At 48.0% G+C, this 19922-nt stretch overlaps 3 protein-coding genes across 6 annotated transcripts in view; 2 read left to right on the top strand and 1 right to left on the bottom strand.

The window, feature by feature from the left end:
- LOC133359663 (protein S100-A1-like) overlaps positions 1 to 19922 on the top strand; it is a 450535-nt gene that overhangs the window by 404396 nt on the left and 26217 nt on the right. The window lies entirely within an intron of this gene.
- LOC133361680 (uncharacterized) lies at positions 448 to 17810 on the bottom strand. Its single transcript, XM_061580667.1, has 7 exons — positions 17770 to 17810; positions 10854 to 11227; positions 10182 to 10435; positions 9640 to 9768; positions 9021 to 9056; positions 636 to 804; positions 448 to 509 (listed from the first exon to the last, which is right to left on the bottom strand). The coding sequence occupies exons 2-7, from the start codon at positions 11206 to 11208 to the stop codon at positions 448 to 450; spliced, it is 1005 nt and encodes a 334-aa protein (XP_061436651.1). The 5' UTR covers positions 11209 to 11227; positions 17770 to 17810.
- LOC133359642 (protein S100-A1-like) lies at positions 11282 to 19510 on the top strand. Of its 4 annotated transcripts, XM_061578123.1 has the most exons (4): positions 11288 to 11460; positions 12174 to 12288; positions 18552 to 18734; positions 19302 to 19510. In XM_061578123.1, the coding sequence occupies exons 3-4, from the start codon at positions 18594 to 18596 to the stop codon at positions 19485 to 19487; spliced, it is 327 nt and encodes a 108-aa protein (XP_061434107.1). In that variant the 5' UTR covers positions 11288 to 11460; positions 12174 to 12288; positions 18552 to 18593; the 3' UTR covers positions 19488 to 19510. The 4 variants fall into 4 exon arrangements, with proteins under 4 accessions (XP_061434101.1, XP_061434107.1, XP_061434124.1 ...); XM_061578117.1 differs by lacking the exon at positions 12174 to 12288 and having other exon boundaries at positions 11282 to 11398; XM_061578140.1 differs by lacking the exon at positions 12174 to 12288.

Raw genomic sequence — 19922 nt, 5'->3', positions numbered from 1 at the left:
CACTGCTCATCATCGGTGGAGTTTATGGTAATTAAATGCCGGCCATTCTACCTGCCGAGGGAATTTAGTGCCATATTGCTGGTGGCACTATACATCCCCCCTGGCTCCGAAAACAACAGGAACGAGGCACTGTATGAACTCCATCAGCACATCGGTGACCAGCAGACAGCCCACCCAGATGCCTTCCTCATTCTGGCTGGGGATTTCAACCATGCCAACCCCAAGATCGTGTTTCCACAACTCCAGGGACACATCAACTTTCCCACACGAGGAAACAATATCCTGGACAATGTCTACACTACACACAAAGGTGCCTACAAAGCCCGTCCCCTCCCCCACCTTGGGGCCTCAGATCACACCACTGTTCTGCTAACGTCAGCGTACAGGCCGCTGGTTAAAGTCACCAAACCAGTTATAAAGCGGATATGTGTGTGGCCTGAGGGGTCTTCAGAGGCACTCCAGGACTGCTTCTCCACCACCGACTGGAACATGTTCAGAAAGGCAGCCACCTACAACAACACCGTAGACCTCCAGGAGTACACGGAGACCGTCACTTCCTACATGAGGAAGTGCATGGAGGATGTCACAGTCACCAGAACCATCTCCATTCAGGCCAACCAGAAACCATGGCTGACAGGGGAAGTCCACAGGCTCCTGAGGGCTCGGAACGCCGCCTTCAAAGCTGGCGAGGAGATGGGCCTGAATACAGCCAGGGCCAACCTGTCGCGAGGCATCAGATTGGCCAAGAGGCAGTACTCCAGGAGGATCGCCGACCGCTTCAATGACAGCAGAGACACCAGGAACCTGTGGCGAGGGATGCAGACCATCACGGACTATAAACCCTCTCCGCAGACCTGTGACAGCTCCACCTCTCTGCTGAACCAGCTGAAGGACTTCTTCGCTCGCTTTGAGGCAGACAACAGCACCCCAGCACAGAAGACTCCACCACCTCCCGGTGATCAGGTGCTGACGCTATCCCCAGATAGCGTGAGATCCCTCAGAAGGACGAACCCAAGGAAAACCCAGGGCCCTGACAACATTCCGGGTCGTGTCCTGAGAGACTGTGCGGAGGAGCTCACAGATGTCTTCACCGACATCTTTAACACCTCGCTGAGACAGGCTGTTGTACCCACGTGCCTCAAAGCTACCACCATCATCCCGGTCCCGAAGAAGTCATCTCCCTCCTGCCACAATGACTACCGCCCGGTCGCACTCACTCCCATCCTTATGAAGTGCTTCGAGCGGCTAGTCCTACAACACATCAAGTCTGTCCTTCCCCCCGCCCTGGACCCTTTCCAGTTTGCGTATCGGTCTAACCGCTCAACCGATGACGCCATCTCCGCTACCCTCCACTCAGCTCTCACCCATCTGGAGACTAAAGACTCCTACGTCAGAATGCTGTTCATCGACTTTAGCTCAGCATTCAACACAATCATTCCCCAGCAGCTCATCCACAAACTAGACCACCTGGGGCTCAACACCTCCCTGTGCAACTGGCTATTGGACTTCCTGATAGGGAGACCACAGGCAGTTCGGTTGGCAGCAACACCTCCAGCACCATCACACTGAACACAGGGGTCCCCCAAGGATGTGTGCTGAGTCCCCTCATCTTCACTTTGCTGACCCACGACTGCACACCATCATTCAGCTCCAACCTCTTCATTAAGTTTGCGGATGACACAACTGTGGTGGGTGCCATCAAAAACGGTGATGAGACAAACTACAGGAGTGAGGTGAGCAGGCTGGCCACGTGGTGCAAGGACAACAATCTCCACCTGAATGTTGAGAAGACGAAGGAGATTGTCGTGGACTTCAGGAGAGTGCACACCCAGCATACTCCGCTAACCATCAACGGTGCTGCAGTGGAGAGGGTGAGATGCACCAAGTTCCTGGGTGTGCACATCTCTGAAGACCTGTCGTGGAGTCACAACACTGCATCACTGGCCAAAAAAGCCCAACAGCGCCTGTATTTTCTCCGCAAACTGAGAAGAGCAGGAGCCCCGCCCCCCATCATGCACACCTTCTACAGAGGCACCGTTGAGAGCATCTTGACGAGCTGCATCACCGTGTGGTACGGCACCTGCACCGTGTCCTGCCGCAAGACTCTGCAGCGCATAGTGAGAGCAGCTGAGAGGATCATTGGTGTCTCTCTCCCCCCTCTTCTGGACATTTATAACACCCGCATCACCAGCAAAGCAATCAAGATTGCAGGTGATCCCACCCACCCATCTCACAGCCTCTTCAGTCTGCTGCCGTCAGGGAGGAGACTGCGGAGTCTTCCAGCCAGGACCAGCAGGCTCAAAGACAGTTTCTTTCACCAGGCTGTCAGGAGACTCAACTCCCTCCCTGCTCTACCATCACTCCCCCCCTCTGCCCACCCACCCCCCTTTGCCCCCTGACCCCATCCCCCACACACACATTCAATCGTACATCCTGATCTCTGGACTGCACATTGCACTACATCGCACTACCACACTGGTTTAAATATCTTATTTCTTTAAATACTTTATTTAAATAATATTTTACATTTTAAAAATTCTTGACTGTTGTTTATTTTAAGTTTATTACATTTTTGATTATTTATCTTGTGTTGATCGCCGATTGTTTATTGTTTATTTATGTCTGTTAATTGTGATTAATTTTTAATTGCTTGGTTGCACCGTGGGACCAAGAGAGAGGACTGTAATTTCATCTGTGTTGTATGTCATGCATGTAACACACTTGACAATAAAGTGACTTTAAGACTTTAAGAATACCGACAAAAATTATACGTTTTCACCGTCACACATGAAACTTCGTATGGTGAAAAAAAAAAGAACTATGACATTAGTATAATCTCACCAGCGTGGCAGCAGGGTGTGTTAGTGGCACAACCTATGTTTGATTCCCGGCAACAACTAAGTGGACCGTGACCATCTCAACCGGTTCATGGCCTTCCCACCACCAACTAATACAGAGCACCGTTAACAATGTGAAGAGGCCTTCATCATCCTTTCATATATCAACGCTCATATATTGTTTTACATTGCACAGCTTTTTAATATTTCACGAAATAATTCCAAATTTTTATTTAGGTTGAACGTTGTCCTCTTCAGCCATCTTCGGACCTACAGATAAGACGTTGCTGGAAGACAATCAATTCTCGACTGTGGGCGACTGCCGAAGACTCGCGTTTTGTACGATCCGCGACGAATCCTAATTCCTGCTCAATTTTAAATGTATCGCCGTCCTTCTAAGGGCCGGGACTGAGTGGGCCAGTGGTCGGACCCTGGGAACCCCCGGACCCGACGTCCTTCTAAGGGCCGGGACCGAGTGGGCCAGTGGCCAGGACCCCAGGACCTTGGCTGGGTCGGGTCAGATAGCCTCTGCTAGGCCCCCACTCGCCGGAAAGCTGAGATATAGAGTGGTCCCAGTAATAGAGGGCCACGATAGCCCGGAGGCTGTACCTCCCCAGGTATCGGGTGGAAGGAGCCGTTACCCCTTTGTATTAGGGACCCTGTGTTAATTATTAAATAAACGTGTTGCGTCTAAAGAACTGTCTCTCCTCGTCTTGGACCTACTACACATTCACATGGGCTTTTTAAAATTTCACTCTCAGACAAAAACCATGGCAACTTATTTCTTCAGTCACTTCCTGTTGATTCGTGTTTTTCAGCAATAAGGTGATTTCTACTTAAGCTATTTTGGTAAATAACGATTCTCTCCCTCCGCACTCCCTAAAACTCTCCCAATTCCTAACCCTTCCCCTCCCTGTTAAAAAGTCCTACAAATGTACCCCTCCTTCACAAAACGTGAAGATGCAAATGTCCAGGATCAGTCAAATGTGCAAGAGTGAGTGAGTGTTGTGATGATGCGGCAGAGAAGCCCCGAGTGCCTTGAAGACTCGAGTAGCAATGCAATGGCAACTCTGATTTGCAGTTGGCTACGTACCATGCGAAAGAAGTTCCACATACATACATACAATTGAAATCGAGTCGATGAGAATTATCAGCTGCCCTAAAAGCCCGTCGTATCGACATCGTATGCATCCAAGAAACGAAGTGGAGTGGAGCAAAGGCCAGGAAGATTGGAGAAGGATACAAACTGTTCTACAATGGTGAAAGAAACACCAAGAACGGTGTTGGAATTGCAGTCAGCCAAAATCTACGAGACAACGTCGTAGCCGTCCACCGTGTTTCCGACCGCCTCATGTCCATCGAAATCGACTCAAACGACCTACGCCTCCGGGTGGTATCTTGTTATGTGCCACAGTCTGGCTGCCCAGCAGATACCAAGGAGGAATTTTGGGAACAATTTGATGGACACATGCAATCGATAAACGAAGAAGAGCAGTTAGTAATTGGTGGAGACCTAAATGGACACGTTGGAAACGCCCGGGATGGATACCCTCGAAACCATGGTGGCCAAAAATATGGTACCCGGAACGATGAGGGAAACCGAGCCCTGCACTTTGCGGAAGCCCATGATCTTGTCCTCGCCAACACCTTTTTCAAGAAGAGACCGTCCCATCTCATTACGTACGCCAGTGGTGGGAGATCAACTCAAATTGATTACTGGCTTATCAAGCGGGATAAGCTGAAAACGGTGACATACACTAAAGTCATACCATCGGACAACATCGCCCCACAACATCGCCCACCAACAACGGGACAGCAGTGAATTAAGTGGTGGCGGATGAAGGAATGCAAGGATCAGCTGAGAGTCGCCCTCAATCAGATTGACGTGAACACCAACCGACCAGCGAATGCGATTTGGGAAGATCTCGCCGGCCAACTGTGCACAGCAGCAACGGAAGCACTGGGGCTAACTAAGCCGGGAAAACGCTTCATTGACAAGCAAATATTGTGGTGGAACGAAGAAGTGCAGCTAGCAGTGAAAGAGAAGAAGCTAGCTTTCAAGAAGTGGCGCCAAACGCTCGCAGATCTGGATTACCAACACTACAGAAACTGCAAATCGGCAGCGAAGCGAGTAGTAGCAGCGGTGAAATTAGCTCAATACGACCAACTGTATGTCGAACTGGACACCCCAGAAGGTGCCAATAAGATCTATCGACTGGCAGAGGCGCGCCATCGTTCGACTCGGGATATTGGTCACGTTAAATGCATAAAGGATGAGAATCACAGCGCTCTCAGAGACCCGCCCACCATCCTTCAACGCTGGAGCGACTACTTCTCTGGAATCTGCAACCAGGAATTTCCCCACCCACCGATTATTAGCGCTGAACACGTCCTCGGTCCCGTTTTGCCTATCACCATCATCGAAGTGGAACAAGCTATCAAGAGAATGAAGAATGGGAAAGCGACTGACCCGGACGATATCCCTGCTGAGGCCTGGAAGATCCTTGGCAGGAAGGGTGCTGCCCTCCTTACCGAGCTCTTCATCACCATAACGAGCACCGCTGAGGTCCCAGAAGCCTGGTCGACCAGCACGACGGTTCCAATTTAGAAGGGTAAAGGGGAAGTGGCAGAATGCTCGAATTACAGGCCAATCCGGCTCCTGTGTCACGCGATGAAGATCTTTGAGCGAGTTTTGGACACGAGGATTAGAAACATCATCACCCTATCACCCAACCAATGCGGCTTCGTCAAAGGATGTGGCACTACGGACGCCATATTCGCGGCGAGGCTCCTGCTGGAGAGGCACAGAGAGAAGAACAAAGCTGTGCACATGTCGTTCCTAGACCTTGAAAAGGCATTTGACAGGGTCCCCCACGACCTCATCTGGCACTCGCTTCGATCCCATGGAGTCCCTGAAACCTACGTGCATTGGGTGCAACTCCTATACAAGAACATCACCAGTGCAGTCAGGTGCGCAGTGGGCATATCACCGCCATTTCCCATCAGCGTTGGAGTGCACCAAGGATCGGCCCTGTCACCACTCCTGTTTATCCTGTGCATGGACACGATCACTGCTGACCTGCACACGCCCCTGCCATGGTCAATTCTCTATGCGGATGACGTCCTACTCTCAGATGAAGAGAGAGGAGATGTGAAAAGACAAACGCACCTGTGGAAGGAACGTTTGGACGAAAACGGGATGAGGTTCAACATCAAAAAGACGGAGTATATGGAGTGTGGCCCCCAAACCGACGGCACCATCAGCATTGACGGAGAAGATCTGAAGAAAGTGACGGACTTTAAGTACCTGGGCTCCACCATCAGCTCAGATGGAAGCATCACGACTGATGTGAGGTCACGAGTCAATGCGGCATGGATGAAGTGGAGGCAAGTCACCGGATTCCTCTGTAATCGGAAAATGCTGGATAGGCTGAAGGGAAAAATTTACAAGACCATCGTCCAACCGGTGGCACTCTATGGATCCGAGTGCTGGCCAGCCACAACTGTACACGAACAAGCCCTCCATACAATGGAGATGAGGATGCTCAGATGGAGCCTTGGACTGACTCAATGGGATCGTGTCATGAACGAAGACGTTCGGAAGCAACTTGGTGTGGCCCCCATTGCGGACAAGATGCTTGAGGCAAGGCTTCGGTGGTACGGCCATGTGATGCGAAGTGAAGAGTCATCAGTGGCAAAGACTGCCATGCGTATTGAGCCAGAGGGCCGCCGTCCGAAGAAGCGATGGATGGATCGAATAAAGGAAGACATGAAGACGGTCAAAGCATCCCCCGAAGATGCCCTGGACCGAGTCAAATGGAGAAGACAATGCCGAAAAGCGGACCCTGTGCCACAGCGGGAACAACGCTAGGAAGAAGAAGTGAATTATTAAGACAATTTATTTACATCTTGACTTTCGTGACTGCAGAAATTCATATTCTTTGGTTCTTTCGGTAAAGCCACGTAGATAGATCAAATAATAATAAAAAATAATAAAGATAAAAGTAACAAAAATAATAATATCACTACGTTTCGATCGCAACACAAGCAATCGTCATCAGCTGAGAAAGAGTGTGGGAGCGCTGCTAAGGTAAGGAGTGATAAAGGTTTGGGATGGGTGCAGCCCAAGGGTCAGTGGGAGGGGCTCGAGATGAAATTTGCATGTAAATGTAAGATCGGATAAATCTTGACAAACGTAGCTGTGGGGGTGGCCATTGTATTGTGAGATTAGCATGTCAATGTAAGAAATTTGCTTGTTAATGTAAGCTTGGAGAGAGCTCGGAAGGAGCCATCGCCACCTGGAGGTGGTACAGGATGCCAAGCCGCCATTTACAAACGAAGCTGTGGGGGTGGCCATTGCATTGTGAGAGATTAGCATATCAATGTAAGAAATTTGCTTGGAAATGTACAAACTGAGCAATCACGGGACTGATGTTATTAACCAGTTTAGGTCATAACTGGCTGTGATGTTCCCTCCCTACCTATGTTAGCAGTTATTTTCGACTCTCCGAGTTACATTCACTAATACAGCCAGCGTTAGCTGTATTAGTAAATGGCGGCCTGCTATCTTTGTCCATCTCCTTGTGGCAATGCTCTTGCCGAGCTCTCTCCGAGCTTACATTGACAAGCAAATTGCTTACATTGACATGCTAATCCCTCACAATACAATGGCCACCCCCACAGCTTCGTTTGTCAAAATTTTCCCGATCTTATATTTACATGCACATTTCATCTCTAGCCCCTCCCACTGACCTTTGGGCTGCACCCATCCCAAACCTTGATAACTCCTTACCTTGGCAGCGCTCCCATTTATTCTCAGCAGCTCTCCCGCGATATTTCTCACCTGATGACGATTGCTTGTGTTTCGATCGAAACGTCGTGATACTGTTATTATTTTCATCTTTAAATAATTTTTAATTATTTGATCTATCTACGTGGCTTTACCGAAAGACCCAAAGAATATAATTTATTTACAGTGAAATATCATACGCAGTGTTGTAACCCTCCACCGCCCCACACAGCCAATTAGTCACATAAACAAAATGCCAATTAGTTATTACTTCAGCCCACCAGTATGTTGGAAAATAAATCCACAACATCAACGGGCAATTTGCCAGAATAGTGAAGCAATCCACCTGCTTCTAGTATTAAATAGAGCAGGATGATGTCACCAGTGAACCCAATCACATTTACTTACGCGATCTCACCCAAAAACTTTTATTATGAATATTGGTCACGAAAGCCTACGTGTGTATCGGATTAATTGCTTATGTGGCATATGCTATTTTGTACAGACGGGACGTAACATTAGCATAAGACTAAAAGAACACAAGAAAAATTAAATACTCTCAAATACAACTGTCGGCAGTTTCAGAACATGCTTGCCAACAATGGCACTCAATCGTTAAAATGTTGTGTAAACTAATTATTACTGGCCAAGACTAATTCGAGAATCCATTTAAATTGAGAGAAATAATTTTAACCGCTCTGACAGCTAGAGGCTTAGTGCGGCCTGGAAGCATATTATTAAGTAATACATCTTACAATTACAATTCCCTAAAGATGAGACACATATGAATTAACTGATTACTAATCTATTATAAAATTACAAGAACCCCCCCTCCCCCTCTGATCTCTGCACCTGATTGGGTTCAGTGATGACGTTGTCTTGCTCTATATTTCAGACCGGAAGCAGGTGGATTGCTTCAATATTCTGGCAAATTGCTCGATGATGCTGGATGTAATTACCAGCGAAATGTCGTACTCAAATTGTAAATGTTGTGAATTACTCTCCATCATACCGGTGGGCTGAAGTAGTAACTAATTGGCGTTTTATTTACGTGACAAATCCCTTACTATTTGGCAGTGTCGGGTGGTGGAGGTTTACGACACATTTATACTTACGCGATCTAACCCAAAACCATTAGTGTTAAGTTATTTACAGTTGGCAATACATCCATCAACATAAAGTCGATCCCCAACATCCATACAAATTCGAGAGGTTTTCCTCTCATCAGCATCCACGCTGAGAAGAGTTCACAGACGAGGATAAGGAGGATGAGAAGCGATCTCCCAGAGGTCCCCAGCGGAGGAACCGCATCCGCCATCCGCAGAAAGTGCCGAGCAAGCAGCACGCTCCATCTCCCGTCTCGCGGGGAGCGGTGGACTCTCGTCCCAGCTTACCAGTCTTGACTTGCGCAGGGCGCAACGTTGATGAATCTGTGGAAGGGAACGAACGTTCAGCCGCACGGTCCCTTGGTACCCCGCTTTTCTACTTGGTACACGCGAGCCGAGCCAGCGTTGGGGGGGCTCCCACGGCATGGGGGTGAGAGAGACGGAGAAAGGTCCTGTGTCTGTGTGTGCACGTGTCTCACCTGTGGCCGTACATCTGCTGCACGAACCCCGGTGGCTGCTGGTTCTCGTACATAGGGGAAACATCTCCCCCCCGAGGCAAACGCGTGATTCGCTCACATATCCCAAACCGACGCTCCGGGCTTAACAGCGAACACCTTAACATGGTTTCCGTTGCATGTGTGTGTGAACGCGTATGTGGGTACGTGTACATGTGATTATTATTGGGGAGCAGCAGTGTAACAGTTAGCGTGCTGCTTTATGAACCCAGTTACCCGAGTTTGATGCCCCTCACGGCCAACACCAGTGACCACAGAGTCTCAAATTAGAACTTGGTGCGCGTATAAACATCGCCACTCGGACACAAAAACTTGCCCCAGAAGTTTGTAAAGGCTGTACGTGGGATCTGAGTCTTTATTACATGTGTTTGCATATGCAAGTCACTCCCTACCGATGCCTGGCCAGTCTTCCAATGGGCTGATGGCACCATGACCACTATCCGATGCTTGCTTGATGTTTCCTGGTCGAGGGACAGCGCACCGTGTGGCTCCATGATCGTAGGGTCCGTGTTGACGAGTTCCTGCAGTTGGGGCAATAGGCAATCAGGATGCGGCCAACATCAGTGTGTGTGGCCCCCGGTACCACTAGTGGTCCGCGACGGACCACCAGGTTGTCCGTGGAGCTGTGATGCAAACGCAGGTTGAACTGGAAATAATTACAATGTTCAAACCTTTTGTTTTGAACATTAAATAATACTTAAAACATTCATTTTTGGTAAATGACCCTGATTAAACGACACTAACCCCAAGATCTAAATGCCCCCAATAAAAATAAAAACCTTTCAGCTGCATTTAAATTTTAAAAATGTATGTTCTGGTCATATTCATCATTCTGTATGACTGACATTAAGAGAGAAGGAGAATGCGTTTTGTCACAAGAGCGAGAGGTTGGCGGGACAAAAAAGTTTGAGAAACACTACAGATATATATTTACCAGCTGGAGAGGCGGAGGGGTGCAAGGGTCGCTGTGGAGGGAGCCATCATCGCTGGAATCGATGATAGACGAGTCTGCAAAACACTTGGAGGACTCGGACTGTGACGGGTAGCCAATGCTGCCGTCGCTGCTGTTGCCACTCCCGGTGGAAGCGAGGTGGATGGTGATGTTGCTCAGGGTCACGCTGGTGGCCATGGATTTATCCACAAGTGCGACGGGAGCATCCCGGTCCATTTCTGTCTGGGCGGTTGTTCCTGTGACAGAACGACCCCACCGCCTCATCACTCACGTGCTCTCGCGGTGCCCGAGAAGGTGGCATCACAGAAGAACTTTTCAAAACCGCTTCAATTTGAGCCTCGCTGTCCACACTAGGTGCACTGCTTCAACACGCCTTACCTTTAAGGGTACCACGGTGGCGAAATATTAACTATCCTGCCTGGTATATAAGTGGTCGTGGGTTAAATCTCGACCCTGACCCCTGTGGTATATTTGTAGTTTGCATGTCTCTCCCCGTGGTCACATCGATTTTTCTCCGAGTCCTTCAGTTTTTCCCTCCAGATTTACAATCAACATCACGCGTTTAGCATCACCTGAGACCGGGCAAGTCTCTGACCGTGCGCCGTACCCCTCCACCCCTGTCCCTCGCAACCATGCCAAGTTCAATCTCCTCACCTGGTCTGCTGACCTTGTGGGGAGAGATCCTATTGCGCCTCCATCTGTTGACAAAGGGCCATTTGGACACCTTCTTGTGATCTCCTGCTCCCGCGCTCCACTCCTTTTCTTCCTCCTCCTTCAGCTCCTTGGCGGCAGCGACCGCGGCTACGTCCCGCCACAGCTGCTGGATGCTCTGGTGCACCCTCACCTGAGTCTTATAAAGTTTAAACTGGGCCTTTAGGAGGGCCTTTTCAGCCACCGATTTACGCGGCCCCTTGCGACAGAAGCCGCCCCAGCAGGACGGGCTGGTCTCCTCCTCCTCCCCCGGCAGGTTGTTGCCAGGCGAGAGGTCACAGCGTGACGCGGTGGGCATGTCGCCAATATCCGGTTGTCTGCAAACGTAGACGGAATACAGTTGGGGTCACAGTTGCTCGCAGGCTGTAGTGCTGACAGTCACGAGTAACTTTGCAATCACACTCGAATCATGTGAAATCAGAATCTTCATTTATAATGGAGGAATCCGATGAGCTATGAAGCTCTTTTTCACAGATGTTCAATTGGAGGTGGGTCAGAACTTTACAACAACAATACAAAAGCACGATAGGAGTGCAGAGTGTAGAAAAAGGTAAACAAATCACTTTATAAATATACAAATAAAACTAAGCTACAGTAGACCCTTCCACATCGCGGGGGTTAGGGGCGCAGGCCCCCCGCTATCTGGAAAAACCGCGTAAAATGTTTTGGTCCTTTGGGTCCCCTTGGCGAGAAAAGTGAGCACCTCTAGCCGAGCCCCCCCTCTCCCCGATAAAACATTTTAATTTATTCTTTTTTGGGGTGTTTTTAATGCTATTTGAGGAAAAAAATATGAACTAAATATGAGAACAATAATAGTATAACAAAACACAGTAAAAATCGCTATTTAGTCAACTATACAAATATATGGTAGAGTACCTGGCCATACAGTACAGTGTACTGTATTAAGGTCATTGCTAAGTTATATCTACATTTCCAGCCTTTGCGTGTCGTCTGTTGGCTTTCGCGTTCTTTTCGCGAATTAAAAGCTAAAAGACATTAATATTATACAGTACTGTACATATATTTAATGCATTTATGAGTTTCTAGACCTTTTGAGTGTCGTCTGCGGCTTTCGCAACACTCCCAAAACTTCCCATTTAATGTCTTTTGCCGACCCCGCGATTTATCGAAACCGCGACGGGGAAAGTGGCGGTGCAGAAGGGTCGACTGTCTCATCAAACAGGAGGAATTCACGGTGCAACGCATCTCATCTGTTAAACATCTGCAGGCAATAGGATTGTCATCGATTGATCCTGCCTGCAGACATTGGTAGGTCACAGATAATGATGAAGATAAGAGAGCAGCAGATGAGGACAGAGCAGCAGAAGAGCAGAGCGCTGTGGATGATGACGGTGGTGGTGGGGGATGAAACTCACGGGCAAGTTTGTTTACCTCACACTCCAGATAATTTAATATGGCAAAAAAATGTCACATCAACTGATAATCAAATAGTCGAATTGAAAGTTTACAATCCAGGAATGTGTAACATCGAATACATATTCGCAGAACCGCTTGTTCGCTTCATGAACACTTTAACACCTTTGTTTGCATGTTCACCACAAGTACTTGTGGTTAATGCAGACTTGATTCCTTGAAAAATGTATCTAGTTGGTATTTGACCATCTTAACACCTCCGTTTTTGTAGCTCAAAAGAATAAAACCTATTCTCATTTTTCAAAAAAAGATTATTTGAAATGTGTGGGCCCCAACATCTTCGAAATATAAATCCTCCACAACATCAGTTCATCATATGCCGTGCAATGTGGGTCCACACCACCAAAAACGACGACTCTTCAGCTTATGAGACGCACGGTCACCTTCCTGTGGTTTTAAGCAAAAGTTGCCAATGTGTCTCATAATACGCGGAATACTTTTATGTTTTTGGAAGACGTGTTTTTATCTGGTGCGGGAGTTGTTCAGAATAATCTCCTGGAAGGCCGGCAATGCACATACAGTAGCATCACATGGCTTTGTAACCCAGAGGATGGAAGACGCCATCGCCCGATCAGAATGATCCATGAGAAGACATCCCTACCCCATTCCAAAGCAGCGCATTCATAATTATCTTCTGTAAGACGGCTCAATCTCCATAGTCATGCCTTATTCTTACCATTTTAAAACAATAAAAACATACCCCAATGTTTTGGGTGTATCTTCCCCAACATTTGGCCAACATAGGTGCAATAGTTCCAACGATATATCAACGTTGCATGTTAGGGTAACTTTCTGGTGCGTCCTCTTACGTGAAAAATATGGTATCCATCCCAATGTTTACATGTACAAAAACGTATAAAAACAATCAAATTAGGGTTCCTTTACTAAACTAAACCAATTCACTACGCAGTTAACTAATTACGGTATTTCCCTTGATTAGAGCTATCTGAGTAGGGAATACATATACCACGTAGAAAGTATTCATATGTAAAATGTATTGCATCTGAAAAAAAATTGTATGTCTGTTGAATTTCTTTCACACCGTGCGTAGTCAACCGTGGTTATCGGAAGTACAGGGAAGGTCAACAAACTAATTGTGGAAGGACAACAAAAAATACTGTAACATGAATTGTTGTTTTGTTTAATGATTCTATTCGTTTCTATATACATATCATCGTAATGCAAATTGCCTCCCACAATCGCTGAGGAACCACAAAAGCTGCAAGGAAGCCAGATGGTGAGCTGGAGCCAACAATTACCTGAGCTCTGTGGTCTTTTATATATTAAGATGTTTCCAGCCACTTAATTTGTACGTGTGGGAAGAAACTTCGAGCACCCGAGAAAACCCACGCATACAAGGGAGCAACACTCTATCCCATATAAAAGGGACAGATAGTCCACATTGTGGTGTACAGCATATTCCTGGTGATCCAGGGTATGGCTTTTCGATGCCAACAGGGAGTTGGAACACATTGAGCTTAGTCCACGCTTTTCTACCACTTTCTCCTGGCAACCAGATTATTACACCACGAGGCCAACATTTGTGTGATCCACCAATCCTCGCCTCCACAGTGCTGGATTGTAGGCGTGCATCCGATCACGTCAAGAGAGTTACGCAATAGAAAACTGCGCAAGTTAGGAGGGAACTCATAGTTGTGAAGAGTCCCTGTCAATCTTTATGCAATAAATTACTTTCTCTCTCTCAATATTTTGAAAGCCAGCCCACCACTTGGTAATGCCACGTCCAAGAAATATATTTTGCTCAATGATCATCGATGTGTAGCAAGTGCTGTTAGTGAGTAGCACTCATGAAGGCCGGTATGGTACACGAGGGGGTGGGTTGCCAACACTACGTCCGCCCACCTTTGTCTCCGCAATGGTGATCTTTACACACCATACCAGGTACTGGTGTTGGCCTTGAGCATGAACAGTTTGCGTAGCGCAGCACGCTAATTTTAAAATTACCGCTGCCTACACAGACGTTCACACATTTACTCACCTTTACACACACACACTCACTTTCACACACACACACACGTATTCGCGCACAAACACGCAAATGCTCACTCCCAGCACGAGGCCGACTCATTGCACTTTGCAGAGGATCGCTCCTCTGAACACAATAGTTCCACAGTTCAGTTTTCAATTGCGAGTTCGAATTTTAAGTAAATATATTTTCTAGATATTTTATGGAAGCTGGTTCGCAAATACAACCGTTCGTAAGTCGGGTAATAGTGAGTAGAGGACTGCCTGTATTTATGTATTAATATAATTATCGGCAGACCTCGTTTAGCGTGACCCTGAGGAACTCTGATTCGTTATAGCGCTTTTTCTCCTGGAGCGAGAACACAGAAGGGCAGGCTGAACCAACCAAAATCCACCCCCACGATTCAATTGTCACGATTTGTGGTCACAATGAAATTTTTGAAATTTCTTTTTGCTTTAAAATGTATCACAGTGCATCTACCCACGAGACCAGGATCGAGTCGCGGGCTCATTTAAAAGAATCCCCACCACAGGAATGTAGACCGAGGACATCACTATGACCCAGTTTAGGAGCGCAGAAGCTCCAACCTCGTCGCTTACTGCTGCCTTGTAAGAGTACTGTATTGAAATTATTAACTTACATTTCATAGTGGAGACCTACACATGACACAGCATGTGATACTGTGTTGTGGCGTGTCTGTGTTGCATATTAAAGCTTTGGCAGAGCGAGTAACGCTGAAACTAACATTGCTCCCAGTCACATGGAACCGTTGATGCAGTTAAATACATTTGTATACAATTACACATCTATATATATAAAATCGTGAATCTGTCTGTCTGTCTGTGTGTCTGTGTGTCTCCGGACCATACGCACTTTCATTGGACGGCGGTTGCCCCTGGCAACGGCTAGCGACGCCTTCGCTGCTTTCATTGGACCTGGCAACGGCTAGCGACGCCTTCGCCAAGGGCTGCAGTTTCATTGGACGGCGGTTGCCCCTGCCAACCGCTAGCCACGCCTTCGCCACTTTCATAAGCTCCGTAAATAATTAAATAACAGCCATTACACGGTATTGTTGGAGCGCTAGGGGGGGGGGGAAGGAACGCCACCCGTACCCTGCCTCTTCCGCGTGGAGAATTTAGGCGAGGCCGCAGGCTTTGCACGCTACTAGGCCTCCACACCCACCACGCCACTCTGAGGTAAATTCATCAAAGTTTTTCCTACTCTTCACTACACCCCCACCACAATGTGTGCAATTTATATTACTTTTAAACCCAACGCGCCAACAATCGATTACTTAAATGTTCACTGTACAAATAGGCATTAAGCTGGGTCAGCGTACTGCCTGTCTATCATGTAGACTGTAGCCTGCTTATTAAACTCGGTGAGCGTACTGCCACTCTATCATGTACACTCTAGCCTGCTTATGAAGCTGAGTGCGTGTACTGGCAGTCTATAATGTGGACTGTAGCCTGGTTATTATAATCGATTCTTTATATGTTCTTTGTACAAATAGTCATTAAGCTGGTTGAGTGACCCCAGTTCGATTCCAACTCACGCCCACCACCGCTGACGATTATTTGAAACGGACCTGGCCCTCCCCTAGGTCGACTCAGCCTCAAACGCGTAACTGCTGTCGTGTGTGAACATCGTCACTGGGGAGACAAAGGCGGCCGGGCATCGTGGATCCAAGTCCCGGGCGAAGCCGGGTCATGTGTATGTGTGTATGTGTTTATGTGTATGTCTGTGTGTCTGTATGTATGTGTATGTGTGTATGTATGTGTGTGTATGTATGTGTGTTATGTGTCTGTCTGTGTGTCTGCATGTATGTGTGTGTGTATTGTGTATGTCTTTGTGTGTATGTATGTGTGTTTGTGTGTATGTGTGTGTCTGTGTGTATGTATGTGTGTGTCTGCAGCAAGCGCGTGTATGTGTACCTATGGACGCGCGCGCGTGTGTTGTGTAGGGGGAACGGTAGTGTAGTGCTTAGCGTGCTGCCTGTGTCTGTGTGTGTGTGTGTCTGTGTGTGTGTCTGTGTGTGTGCGTGTGTGGTGTGTGGGGAGCGGTAGTGTAGTGGTTAGCGTGCTGTCTGTGTGTCTGTGTGTGTCTCTGTCTGTGTGTGTCTGCGTGTGTCTGTGTGTGTGTCTGTGTGTGTGTCTGTGCGTGTGTGGTGTGTGAGGAGCGGTGGGTGTAGTGCTTAACGCTACGCTGCGCTACAAACCCGGCGAACCGAGTTCGATTCCCGCTCACGCCCACCACCGGTGACGATTATTTGAACCTCCCCTAGGTCCACTCAGCCTCAAACGAGTAACTGCTGTGGCGTATTAACATCGCCACTGGGGAGACAAAGGCGGCCGGCCGTGGTGGATACAAGTCCCGGGCGAAGCCGGGTAGTACAGCTAGTCTTGTATGAAATCTATTATAAGGGAGGTTGAATTTGAACCCATGATCTCGTGACTGCTGCCGTCTTGTGGCGAGGGTTGTAAAATATTTATGAACTTAAGTACATCGGCCTTGACGGTACTGAATGAAGTTACAGGCAAGCGACGCCTTCTCACCCATAGCGAGTGGATTGATTGGTAATAGAAGCCCTCCTACAAATTTGGTGGCTCCCGTAAAATATGTTAGACCCCTCTTAATAAAAATGCTGCGGGCTAAAAATATTACTATGCTCGTAAATACTTCAACAAATGACGAGCTAAATAAGATTGGTTATTCAGTGAAAAAATATATTACGGAGGTTGTATTTTAACCCACAGTCTCGTAATTGCCACCCACTTGTGATGAGGGTTGAGTGTTGTATTCTGTGCTGATTGTGAGCTCTGGGGTGTCTTACCACACTACATAATTACTGTTATAGGAACCTTATGGTGGGACCCCGGGGTCCCGAATAAACGGGAGTGAAAATCGTAATTAATGTATGTTTGGCGACTCGGTCCCACCACGCACATAAACGCCGCGACCCACCTGGCGCGGATCATTCTGTTGTCATGTCGTCCAAGCGCAGCGAGGACGAATGCGCAGAAAAAACACAACTTTGAAACTTTGATTAGCGCATCGTGTCGATCTCCACGTTATGCTAGCGAAGGCAGGCTTTATGAACTAGTGATATAAAACCCTTTGCCAAGCTAAACATCAATCCGGGCTCTGATTGTTCCTTCCTCAGCCACGCGGGGGCAACACGAGTCTTGCCGCCTGTGACGGCATCCCAGCGCCTCATGGGAGACGCGTGCCAACTCCACCAATGACGATCACGCTACACTCAATTATGGTCGTTCGTAGTTCTCAGGGGCCGTCCATAAATGACGTCACGCGATTTTAGACGCTTTTTGACCCCCCCCCCCTCGTCACAAGGCGTCACAAAAAGTCAGACCCCCCCTCAAATATGACGTCACAAAGCTCTACCCCCCCAAACATCGTGATCAAATGCATGTGGTGTACCTGTTACAATGCTGGGTGGTTCAACTGCCGCTCGGGGAGATCGAACCAGAAGACCTCTGCATTACTCATCCAGTGAGCAAACCTTGACACCACGGCAGATCCACGTACATGTGTACATATCAGTCAAATCCTGCAGTGAAAACGCGGGCATCTCATTTGCGTACAATAATTACAGCAGGGGTTGTGGTGTTGGATGCTCGTGACGATGTAGATTTAATTTATTTCGTCCCCGTGCAAACTCCTCCACTCCCTCCATCAAGCGCCCGCTTGATAGCAATGTTGGGGCCGCTTGGCACGCGCCTCCCATGAGTTCATTGTCTGTTGATGTTTCTGCTGTGCTCTGGCATCACGGACTTCCCTTGTAAATTAGCCGGGAAACGAGATGAACGGGACCAATCAAAAAACATCATCACTCAATCGCACAGTGAGAGCGAGCACGTGTGGGTGGTGACGTCACTGGCCGCGCTTCATAAAAGCCGCAACGGGTGGCAGCAGTCGTCGTCAAAGCTGCAGACGTCTGTTGCAGGTACCGCCACCGCCGCGGTGTTGGGCAAGATGCCTTGTGTATTGGGGATCTCTGCAACGCGCGGGTTTTACCTGGGTTCGGTGAGAGCTGTGCGCAGCGCTGGTTGAGGTTTAGGCCAGATATTGTTTTTAGAACAAAGCTGGGGCGCTACGTGATCAGTCCTTGTGGTTCATCACATTATGGTGCGTAGAGAGGTGCCGTGTGCATTGTCTTCACGTGATTGAAGGCTGTCTCGTTGTATGTCGTGTCCTCGCAGATTTCACTTGCGTACTTACTCGACCGTGCATCTCTTGTGAAGATGAGCGACCTCCATGCAGCCACCCTGAAGCTCCTGTCCACCTTCAATGAACTCGCCCGCGACAGTGCTGTGAAAGATTGTCTGAAGAAGGAAACGTTCAGGAGCTTCCTGAAGGGGGATAAGGGCAAGAGTCTGATCCAGGTAAGATGTGGTTTTGCTATTCGTATGGAACTCTGTTCCTCTAATTTTTGAGTCTCAGGATGTAGCCTTTGAGCTTGTACCCTCTCCGTTCTTCTGTAATAATAAAGCTTTCTGGTTTGCATTCCGTAACTATAAATATCCGTTAAACCGGACATGGCCAATTGGTAGGGTTTGTCACGTAAACCGTGCTGATTAGCTGCTACTTTAGCACACCGCTGTGATGGAGCGTAAACTTCCAACTTGGACTATTGAGGTCGCCATTTAGCTGATTTCACAATCGGCCTCAGGAGGCGATGGCCAGAATTGTGCAGTGGTGTTTCGGACGTAAAAAGATGGTGTTTGACCTGGGCCTAATCGGGGGTGCATTAATGGGGGGGTAGGAGGTTAAGTGTTCAGTTCGAACGGACCTTATTAATTCTGAGGAGAATGCAGTACGTATTCGGTTGATCAGCATGGTTGAATGACCTCCATTTGGCACGCCATTACGCCGTGTACAACTTTCTGTATATTGTGCCCGTGTTCTGCGGTCCAGTCTTTTCTAGCCCTTGCTTTTGTGATTCCATTCAGAATCCCGTGGATGGGTTCGTGGTGAGCCGCATCCTGAGGGACCTTGGTGATGACAAAGATGGGGAAGTCGACTTCCTCGAGTTCGTGATCACGATCGCCGCCTTGAAATTCTGCTGCCACCCGAACTTCCGAGCGCACCACGAGCGGAATGGCAGGACCCACGCGTTGCGCGCATTCCAAGTGTAACGCGCCTGTTGCATGAAACGGATACTATGAAATAAACCGTGTGATCACATCAACGTGGCGTGCTTGTGAACTTCATACTCTAGGTATAGAAACACGCACAGTGGTTATCCATGCAGTGTCCTTTTGAAATGCCCAGGATGAGTAGCGATATGGAATGTGCCAAGAATCCCTTTCCTGCTTGCAGTTCTGGTTTAATAACTGGAAGGATTAATATAGCTATGACAGCGCTACGTGACGTCGGATAAGCTACACTTTTTTTCATACCTCCGTTTACACTCCCTGCGTATTTGCGTGGGATGAAACTTTTGATTAGCAAGTGACCTGGATTTCTTGCACATTCTTTCCAAGCCTTTTGATCTGTAACATCGACAGCAATGCTGTAAGTGTGGTGTTGATACAGGTAGAAACAATGTTCCACACTGCCCACCAGGGATT

This window comes from Lethenteron reissneri, chromosome 8, assembly GCF_015708825.2.
Source record: "Lethenteron reissneri isolate LAM-NWPU_2019-01 chromosome 8, ASM1570882v1, whole genome shotgun sequence".
Classification (NCBI taxonomy): domain Eukaryota; kingdom Metazoa; phylum Chordata; class Hyperoartia; order Petromyzontiformes; family Petromyzontidae; genus Lethenteron; species Lethenteron reissneri.
The sequence above is the reverse complement of the archived record's forward strand: the minus strand, read 5'-3'. Positions and strand labels throughout refer to the sequence as shown.